Genomic DNA, 11,388 nt, shown 5'->3' with positions numbered 1-11,388 from the left:
GGGAAGACCTGTTCTAAATTATTAAGAAAAAAAGACAGCTGGAACCTGCACGACATACTCTGGCTCCTTTATGGAACAGCAGGGTCCCGGAGCATTTACTACTTATGAAACTATGAAGAAAAATCAATCAGACAGGCATCATAGTTAGAAGGAGCAAGCCACAGAGACAAACTATTGTGAACTCAGTGGAATGATTTCTGTAATATGGGCTCTTCTTGTACATTTTATGTCATGTGGACTATGGAATTTTTATTTTATTTTTATTTATTTTACATTTGTTGACCGGGCTAGTCTAACTGGATATATGTCCATTTTCAGTAGAGGCCCGGGGAGAAAAGCTCCACTACAGGATTATATAAATTGATACAAATAAGTAAGTATGAGACATATTAAAAATTAATTAATCATAGAGACCCGTAAAAGTGAGTATACACTACCTAAGAGCAAACAAAAATGACATGAATATATCAGGATTAACATGTGAAAAGCTTAGACAATATTAGAGAGAAAAGACACATATACATATGTAAAAAAACAATTTTTTTTTTTTTTTGCATCAGGGATGAATATTTTGTGCATGTGAAAGTGGTGGTTAAGAGGAGGAAATATCAATCAGGATTAGTACACAGGCAAAGCCATTGTAAAGATAGGAAGATTCTTAGTTGCTTCTTGAAAAGTGGTGTGGATGCCAGGGATGTTAGTTTATTAGTAAGCTTGTTCCAAGAGTTTCCAATGGTGTTAGTAAATAGACAGTCTCCAGATTTGTTGTTAGATTTAAGGGTGGCTACTAGTACCTTATTAGCTGAGCGTAGGGTTGTCAGATTTTTATATGGGCTAATAAGACTAGAGAGTATGGGAGTATTTGTAGGATGATACAGGATCATATGGGTAATAGTTAGTTGTTGAAGAAGAAGTTGGTTTTGAAGTTCCAACCATCCTAACTTTTTCAGATTTTGGCAATGGTGGGTCTGGAATGGGGAACCAGTAGCAAATCTGGCAATGTTATTATAGGAGGTGGCCAGCTTATTTAGATTATTTTTGGATAGATTAGTGTAAATTGGAGAGGAATAGAGAAGGGTGGAAATTAGGAGTGTTTGGGTGATCTTAGTCCTGGCAGAAGGTGTAAGGAAGGTTTTTAGCCTATAAAGGAAACCAAGTTTTGTATTAACTGATTTAATGGTTAAGTTTATGTGGTGGTCAAAACTAAGGTTGTGATCGATTGTTACGCCTAAAAGTTTAGTTGTTGTATCAGGTACTATTACAGTGCCATTATTAGATGCTACTGAGAAATTGATAGGGGGAGACTTTTGGGTAGGGGTGAAAAGTAGAAGTTTGTTTTTTTTAGGGTTTAGGAGGAGACAGCATTTGGAGAACCAGTTTTCAGCTAAGCTGAATACTTTTTGGGTGCTAGACTGCAGTTCAGCCTGAGATGCTGCAGCACAGATTAATGAAGAGCCATCAGCATATTGTATGCAGGTGGTTTGAGGGAGGGATGTATTCAGATCATTAATAAAAATAGAAAAGAGGAGGGGTCCCAGAATAGAACCTTGTTGTGGGACTCCCAGGGAGATAGGGAGCTGGGATGATAGGTTATTGACCCAGAGGACTGCTTGTCGTCTGTTTTCTAGGTAGGACTTAAACCATTCGATTGTCAGAGTGTCTACTAAAAGTGATTTAAGTGTGTCTAACATTAGGTGGTGATTCGCCATATCAAAGGCTTTGGAGATGTCTAAAAAGAGAGCTGAGGAGAGCAAGTTGTTGCTGGAATGGTCCACTTTTCTATACTGCATCTCAGAGACAATTACTGACCCCTGGTTGTACTGACATGGAAATTCCTTATTAACTCTGGAGATACCATGTCTAGACTTTATCACATGGTCTTCAAGAGGAGCCTTAACAGAATAACACTGAAGGGACAATAGGTCAGTGTAAAGGAAAGCAAACACTGAACTAATCCAGTGGCACTGCACACAGGTCACCATCAGATGCAAAACACTAGGACTCTGGTTTAAAATAAAACACATTTATTAGCAAAGTTCAGTAGCGATCAGAGGACTTGCAACACTATGCCTGGAAGGTGGCCCTGGTGATGGGCAAGTTATAGTCCTAAACAGGAGAAAACATTATTATTTTTCTTTGCCTCCAGTGTTTTATAAAACAGGTTAAGCATCATCTATTTGGCTGCGACTTAAAGGTGTGCAGATTGGGAGTACAGTGTATGCAGGATACCCCATTTAGAACAGAACAGAAAACAAACTACTTGAGTTTACTTTTTTTATTTTTGGAGGGGGTGGTCATGTATTTACTAAAAGTAGGTTAGTGTTAAGTGATTTTCAAAGTCCAGTGGGGGCTGTGACTTCCAACTGAGATGAAAGATAAACATAATATTACAAAATAATAATAATAATAATAATATGAGCTACTGCTTTGGACTGTTCCTCTGATTACTAAAGACAGAATCTAAGTTTGCTTGAGTTAGCGGAATATAACAAAGTTCATTTTTTAGCTCCCTTGGAAACATCACTCTTTCATTCTCTGCATACGTTATTTTTAGCATTTAGATCTTAACGAATAGTGTTTCAATATTAGCTGTTTGCCTGCTGCTTTAGTACCTACTGACATGTTTTGAATTTGATAAAGTGGATTAATGAAAACACTAGAGGGGGAAAAGACTAGCTTGGTGTTGATTATTAATAAAAGCAAAAAAGAGAGGTGATCCAAGAAGGCAGTCAAAATTGAACTGCATACATGGAGCAGTATATGACTAAGGCAGGGGTTACAGAAAGGTGTTTAGGGCATGAGGCCAAAGCTCCAGCTCACAGGAATAAAACACTGATTTGACTAGTTAGGTGGGAAAGGGTAAAGAAGAACTGCAGGACAGGGGTCAACAGGTGTGCAGGATACCAAACAAGTTGAGAAAAGTAGAAGGGAGACAGGCAAAAAATAGGAAGATACTAGTAGAATTAGTAACATGACTACAGGCAAGTGGGCAGCAGACAGAAGGATACATGGATAGGAAGGAAGCAGTGAAGGGGGAGATGGGACAGGCAGCCAGCATAGAGAAATCAAGGATTCTAAAGCCGAGGTGAAGAGATACAGACAGGCAGGGTGACAAGTGATGAAGGGCAGCAGAGTGAGTGAATGGTCAGATAGAAGGCAACACCAAAGGGAAAACTGGAGGGCAGCAGGGAGGAAGGGGCACTCATAGAATCAGGAATAACAGCTGGCAAGGAGGAGTAGAGGTATAGGGATTAAGGGGTACAAAGATATAGCATGGAGCATGGGGCGGTCAGGTAGCAGGAGGTCATAGTCTAGGAGGAGAAGACAGGGTGTTGGTGGGGTGGGACTTTTTCCTAGAATTATAAGGTTGGAGGCAGGATAAGAAAAATATTTGGTGAAACTGGACATGGTCCCAGGAATAAACTTTGCAAAAATGGACATAGCCATAATCAAGTGTCTCAAAAGTAAAGTGCTGCTTGTACACAGTAACTCCCGTGGGAACTAATAACCTGACAGAATGGACCACAAACGTAATGGGAGTGGCCCAGGAAGATGAAAGTGTTTCTGTGTTCTGCTTCCTGTAAACAAATACCTAGTTTTTCTTTGCCCACTGTCATCTCAGAACTATTACTGTTCACAGTTTCTCTGCTCACTCTTGTCTTGCTATTACTCTGATTCCACTTAAGATTGTACAAAGTAACTCTTTTGTTTGTGGCTGGTTTGTATTACCAGTGTGCTCTACTGTTGTTTGTAAGTGTTACATGTTTGATGCTCCGATTTATAATGTAATCTCAGATGAGCCTACAGTTGCTCATGCTGTGATCAGTGCTCTAACCCAGTAACCAACTGTAAAAAAGGAAATAATATAAATTAAATAAACAGATAAAATAAAATGCTTTACAAGGCTTGCAGAATACGGTAGAATCCTCAGATGTGCTACCAAGGACCAGCAGAAAGAGGAATGGAGTAGTCAACCTGGAAGGGTTTTTGACTAAAGGTGCTCCTTGGAAACACAGAGATATGCAGCAGGCATGATGGTGGGAGACCGGAAAACATCCTGGGAAAGTAAGGAGCTGATCAACACTGGATAGGCCTTATCTTATCCTGTATGAAACTATGCTGCTAACACTGGTCCAGAATGGCACATCATTAGGAGGAATACATCATAAAACTGAAACAGAGAAACAGAAGGAAAGCTAACAGTAACTCAGGATAAGCAGAGCAAGGAAGCAGGAAGGAGAGATTGGGGGTGGGGGGTGGGGAGGAAATATTAAAATAAAATGAAATACTGCAAGCTGTAAAGGGTGGAGAAGCACAGGAAGATAGGCAGTAGGAGAGTAGAAATGAACCAAGATAAGGAAAATAACAAGCACTGTATGGACAAGAAAGGGTACAACAGGGTCCTGAGACAATTACGTATGCAGAAGAGGAGTACGGAGAAAGGCAATAGTAACACAGGAAAAAAAAGTAAAGGTAGGTAACAGGAATAGAAATATTAGAAAGGTAGACAAGAAGACAAAGAACAGGGAAGGCATCTGTGAAAAAAGTAGGAAGATTTAAGAGAAGTGTGCTTGAAAAAACTCAAGAACTGACTGCATGACCCCAGGAGCACCTTAGAAGGCAGGAATGGAATGGGGCAAGGGGACAGCAGGACAGAGAGAAGGGGTATAACAGTCAGAAGTGGTGCCCTGTATTAAAACAATCCACTAAGTGTACCACTGAAGGAATTATTTGTGCATCCAACCTGTGTATGTTTATAACTCATGCTATGTTGGAAAAACTTACATAAATAAACTACAGAATATCTGCGAGACATTAAAATGGCAAGAAGCCAAATCCATTAGCTAACCATTAGCCTAAAAATACTGGGAATTATTTTAAGTTTTTGCCAGCAGAAATAATTGCAATGAATGTGCTGATGCCGGGACGGTTTTGAGGGTAGGGAGGGTGACAGTCAAATACTGTTGAAAGAAAGTGAATATCGAATAAGCCTTGATGCTTTCATTACACCTGGTCGTAATGAAATGTTTTGTTTAAAACTGAAACATTCTGAACTATGAATCAGAACACTCATGCTGGCAGTATTAAAAATCTGACTCCAATTTTACTTCATTTGTTGAATTTTTGTAATGAGTTAGATTAACTGTTACATAGCAAATAATTTTATCTCACATGCTTTGGGTGAAAGAAGTTCTACTAGATCAAAGCTGAACAGATTTTATCTAAATTGCAGGCTGTGTTCTGGTCATTTATGTTGTTGTTTGTAGAGTGTGAGAAGTGTAATGAGTGGTAAATCAATAATGGTGGTACTTTTAGTGTATACACACACACACACACACACACACACACACACACACACACACACACACACACACACACACACATTTCTGGGATGTGGGGGGCTTGTCTCATGTCAGGGTGAAGGGGCAAGCAAAACTATTTTGTGACGCAACCTTGACAGTGTCACTGTTTTGATTAATGACCTCCTAAGGTTTTAAGATGTTTTGCATTTGAATAACTTTTGTCACTTCACTGGGATAGGATTATTCATAGCAGACCTCAATACCATACATGAATTTGGACTGGATTCTCAAGGCTGGTTACTTATTCAAAGCAGCAGATTAGTCACATCTGTAAAAGTTAACAAAACACAAGTAAAGCATTAGCCGGTGTCACTTAACTGTATAAAATCTAAATTGTTAAAACATGTCCAGTTCAAGTTTATCTTATACTAAATCATGTCACCATCTCCATTAGTCATATCACATTTTTACTGGAATTATCATTCTCAAACTAATCTTCCAAACTTTGTGGAGCTAGTATAGACCAGAATAGTAGGTTTGTACAAAAAATCATTATTTTGGAAAGTTTTCATATGGACATTTATGTACACAACATGTTTTACTCATCACAGAATTGAAAAAAATATTTAATAAGGATATTATATACTGTTGGAAATGCAATTTGGTGGTTAGAGCAGAATGCAGTTTTATGACTGTAATGTGTTACTAGATTTTGGTCAAAATTTCAACAGTTTGCTTAAGCATTGTGCTCAGATCAATTTCATTTAGCTAAACACCTAGTTATGTTTAACTCTCTAACCCTTTCTTGTATTTATAAAGATCAGTTGCCACTTATTTGGTGTTTCTTAGCTGTTTGTAGCAAAGCAATAACTAAAACGTATACAAAATACATTACACCTCATTTTTATGACTTTTTCAATATAAAAAACTGTTGTTTATGAAAATTATATCTGTGCTATTAGAATGAGATCTAAACAGACAGATCTTAATTACAGAATTTACCCTAAATTGAATTTATTGTCAGAGAAATTCTTTGAAGTTACTCTGTGATAATCTATGCTACTTTATCATCAGTGTTATATAATTACCATCACATTTTAATGAATACATTTTACATACCATACATTCTAAACAGTTTATGGGCTTTATACATTTAATAATTTCTGAAAACAGTATAGCTACCATCATGCAGTTAATATTTCATTTGACTGTTTTGATTTTAAATGCTATTCAGTAGTACGATTAGAATATTGGAATGTTAAATATGATCTTTAATTTTTATTGAAATGTTGATTAATTAAAAAAATATCAGGTCAAAAACAGATACAGTTCCTTAATTTCCAAAACAAAAGATCCACTAATATTAGACCTTACATAGATGGTGATAACATTTTTTATAAGGCTTACCTTAGTGGTTTAATAAATAATGTTTCCATAAATAGCTCTACCTTTATTAAGAATATTATTAAATCTAAGTGAAGCAAGGGTAAAATGGAGGACATAAATCACAGCACTTTACATAAATTAAAGAAGTTCACAGTGACAATGAAAGTTACATATAATTGAAAGTATGTCCATGACAGAGAAAGGATTGCTATAACAACTTATGTGGATTTTGAAAGGCTGCAGTTCAAGTGTCCATTATGATTGCGGCATCACCGTATGGAGAGATTCCAAGGCATACCTATTATATTCATTTAAACCAAGGCACTGCTCTTTTTGCATAAGTGTGTGTGTGTGTGTGTGTGTGTGTGTGTGTGTGTGTGTGTGTGTGTGTGTACGCGCATGTGTGTGTGTTTGTGTATGTTTGGGGGTGTTTCCTAATGAATGAGAGTTTTAAATGAGGTGTCCTTGCTTTCACTCACTGTAGATTCGGAGTTCTGTCTTGTTCTCTCCATTCCCAGCTGGCCCTGCTCCAATCTGACACAGGAAACTTCTCTCATCTTGCAGAGTTACTGGTGAGATGGTGAGGGTGAAGTCATCAGACACTGAAATTCGGTTAGTGTAGCCAGTATTTTTATCTGTAGAGTTTTCATTTTGATCCATGTAGTAAATTCTCTGCCTACTACCTCTGTCACTCTGGAAAACAGAGTAAGATTAGTCAACAACAACAAAAAGTACTGCAGGAATAAAATAAAGGCTACAGGTGACACATTGGAAAAAACAATTATCTATCCTTGCAACTATCATAGGTAGATGTATCCACAAGCAACTAACCAACTTTGGGAATACAACCTTATCTTGGGACATACTTAATTTTCTTGTCATGGCCTTGCATGAGTAAAGACTTGTTTCCCATGTGGATACCCATAAGGCATATACGTCACTCTTTAAAACAACTGACAAATGCTCAGGGAAAATATGGCTGTTCTGGCATGTCAACAGTAACATTTATTAAAAAACAGGCTAAAGCACAGAAACATATCTACCACTCCCACCAAATAAGGACACAATTAAAAAAAACCTTAGGACCTCAAGGAAGCATAATAATTTCTATTAACTAGTGCTGACATGCCAAAAAGAACTAAGACATTGCATCTAGTAACAATTTCTGGTAAAAATATCCAACTCCTTAGCTCCCACAATAGGTACAATGTCCACAATCTCTATCAACACTCATCACTCATACTCACTGAGAACCACTGTACGTAGGTGATATTGAATGCCTCTGAAATGGATGGCACGCATGTGATTACAGCTGTCTCTCCAACTGCTGCTTCCAGTTCAGCTGGCATAGACACAAGGAATCGAGCTGTCTCACCTGGCAAAAACAGCAAGTATTCTATGAGTGGAGATGAAGAAGGCACACAAATATATGCTAACAGGAATTCATAACCTGTCTAGTGTATCTGACAAAGTATTTGGGACTTGTACAGGGTAGTGGAAAGCAACACCCATACAATCATTTTAAAATGATTACATCAGTAACTGAGAAAAAATATAATTAAGCATTAATTTCTGCCAACATCAATTCATCCGCAGCACATTTAGATAACACATTAAAATATTTTAAAGGGAAATCTATACTAAAATTTAATGATGATAAGATAAGTACAATCTTAATAAAACAAAATGCAGACCAACCTGTATTAATCCTTATAAATGTAATTGAGAATGTAAATCATGAAAATATTTATGAATTATATTTTCTAAGTACATGGAAAAGCTAACTCAAATTAATTACAAAATTACATTATGTATGTTTTCTTCACCACATGGATTAAGTTGTACCTAATCAATAGATTATCACTTTAAAAACAGATGCCAGAACATAGGATTCGATATCAGGGAGTCGCAATCCTCCATTTTTGTGAATGCGCCATTAGATCGATGATGGTGTCAGTGAATGGCGTTTGTGAAAAGTCAACTTGCCAAAACCACTTTTTACAACATTGGAGTTTTCAGTTTTCATTGGGTGGCCATGGTGGTGCAGCGGTTAGTGTTGCTGCCTCACAGCAAGAGGTTCTCCGGTTCAATCCTTGGCTGGGGTGCCTTCTGTGCGGAGTCTCCATGTCCTCCCTGTGGTCACGTGGGTTTCCTCCAGGTGCTCCGGTTTCCTCCCACATCCCAAAGATATGCTGTAGGTGGATTGGGCATTCTAAATTGCATGAGTGTGTGCCTTCTGTGGAAGGTTGGGTGGCGGGCTGGCAACTCAACACCGAAAAACTCCACTGCCAATCATGAGCAGACAGGTGATCCGCTGTGGCAACCCCTAAATGGGAAAAGCCGAAAGAAGAAGGAGTTTTCAGTTTTCTCCACTGTTGGATGAGCTCTGGGTGATGTGGATGGTATCCCTCCCAAATTGGGGATGCAGGGGCACTTGCACATATAGACATTTTTTCTTCTCTGAAGTTCTTTTAACATTGTTAAAGTGAGATGAATTCAGAGTTCTGGCATTCAGTGAAAGTGGTGTTGATCTTTGTCCTTTTATAATCTGTCTGTCCCCTGTTTGCCTTTTCCCATAATGTTCTGTCTCTTGACATCCCTTGATACACAATGCAAAACTGTGTTAATCTCACTGTTGAGGATTTACAAGAGTTGTGTCATATCACACCCTTCTCTGCTGACGTCTGTGGCTTTATGGTCAGACAGGCACACAGTTCTGATGTGCCATGACAGCTGCTATTGTTGTTGTCCTCATAACAATTACCCTATATGACTAAGAACTAACATAATCTCCTTGATCTGTATTAGGAACAGAAGATGAGGGACATCATTTCATACCAAGTACGGAAATTCTAAATTACTCCTTTCAAGGTCTGATATGGAGTTTGAACATCACAGTCCATGAGCTAGGCACTTTTCTGCATATTTGTACCCTGCATCTACGCTGGACACATATATGAACACACTGTTTGAATGCTACTCCTGAGGAATTACAAGGCCAGTACTATATAACACACTCAATCTCCTTTTGACAACTGAGTACTGTCACCATGATTACTTCAGGTATCATCACACTGATCTACCAGCCAAAAGCGTTACTTATCCTCCTGTATACTATCATCCTCTTCCTCTTCCAGGTCATGAGTGACAGGCACCCTCTTGCATTAGTATCTCCCATCTTCCTTGCAGCTCACTAGCCATGATATAAGATACCCTTGTTTGTTCCTCTACAATACTCTGTTTTACTTTCTCCATTAGCTGCCTCCCTGGCTTTGTCTGCTGCCTGTTTAACCGAGTCTTCTAACAGGCTGTCTGTAAATTCATGAAATACAGCCTCTGTCTATCCTTCAACTTTGATGTCCATCATGTCAGCTCTTTCCATATCTTACTAAAGTCTAAGTCAAGAGACCGATGCTACTATACAGTGATCCGTATCCTTTCCAAGGCTCTTAATGATATGGTTACTTAGTCCTCCTCAGTCCCAAGGCTGGCTGTCCTCTCTACTTTCACTTTTTGTCCCATGTGACTATTCATTTTACCTGCAGCCATTGTCTGCACTACCCAAACCCCTGTTCCCTGTACCTATCAAGTAGCTTTCTATCCCTGTACCTGACCCCTTTCCTATCCCACCTGTGGTCTTCCTACAAGCATCCTTATTACTGCCAGTCCTGGATCCATCTTATTTATTGTGGTCCCCTATAGAAGTCCCGCCTAGTTTGAATGAACATTTGTCTATTGCACCTATTTTGAAAACAAGGCATAACACACTTAACAAGTAGCCTTTCACATGTTATGAATTTATCATGTGTTTATTTAAAGTGGATGGATACGCTGTTTACTTTCATTCTGATGAAGTTATTTCTATACTGAATGAAAGTGTTAAATAAATTGTGGTTTTCCTTACATTTCCAGTGGACTGATATTTTTTGGTTTTGTGGAATTTGGATTCTTGAACACCTTTGTTCTTTCAATGTTTTTTTGGAGTTTGCATTCTCCATGGATGGACTATGGAACTGCAGTATTTGTTTTCAGGGCAGCAACCTGGTTCTGGTTCAGCTAAAACAAACAGTCAGTTAGTACTTCACCACTAGAAACATACCATCTTGTTTGGTTATATTTTTGAAACAATTGTCACTTTTTTTACTCCTGTTCTTGACTCTGTTTTGGAGAACAATGTGCAATAGCAGTGGGGAACAGATGACCTTAATGCACTTCTAGTCATTATTTGTCCAGAAAATGGAAATTCGGTTGGAAAAGGCAACAGTATTGTCTGAATCATTAAAATAATGACATAGTTTGGATTACTGTTTGCTTTCACCTAAACATTTCAGTGGTGGGATTTCAAAATGTGGTAATAATATAACTAAATATAATGGGAGCCTTCAGAAGCAGATCAAGGACTTTGTTAAGAAGCTTACTAAGATTAAAGGCCGACAATTTGACAACAGTTATTTTCAAGCATATGCTTGCCGAATGACTTAATGCCAAAAGGGCTGAGATTTTTATAAGTTCTCTAAAGGCACTATGCCTAACTCTGGCTTGCGAACTGATTGATTTATTAAAATGGTCTGGCATGGAATATTTAGATATTTTAATCAAGTACAATCATGAAACTATAGATAGGTTAAGCAAAGAAGTATCTGAACTTGATGTCACCATTAAGAATGATCTTTTACTTCAGAGCAGAAATAGTTTATGT

At 38.1% G+C, this 11,388-nt stretch overlaps 1 protein-coding gene across 2 annotated transcripts in view; it reads right to left on the bottom strand.

The window, feature by feature from the left end:
* Positions 1-11,388, bottom strand: part of MCAM (melanoma cell adhesion molecule) — a 508,421-nt gene that overhangs the window by 193,316 nt on the left and 303,717 nt on the right. For both annotated transcript variants that reach the window (XM_044081049.1, XM_044081050.1), the window contains exons 2-3: positions 7,937-8,064; positions 7,169-7,382 (exon numbers count right to left, since the gene is read on the bottom strand). In XM_044081049.1, the coding sequence (XP_043936984.1) occupies positions 7,169-7,382; positions 7,937-8,064 (342 nt within the window). The remainder of the gene's footprint in view (positions 1-7,168; positions 7,383-7,936; positions 8,065-11,388) is intronic.

The sequence above is a fragment of the Protopterus annectens genome, chromosome 8.part0, assembly GCF_019279795.1.
Source record: "Protopterus annectens isolate FY-2018-M chromosome 8.part0, PAN1.0, whole genome shotgun sequence".
Classification (NCBI taxonomy): domain Eukaryota; kingdom Metazoa; phylum Chordata; order Ceratodontiformes; family Protopteridae; genus Protopterus; species Protopterus annectens.
This window is presented reverse-complemented; position numbering and strand designations above follow the sequence as displayed.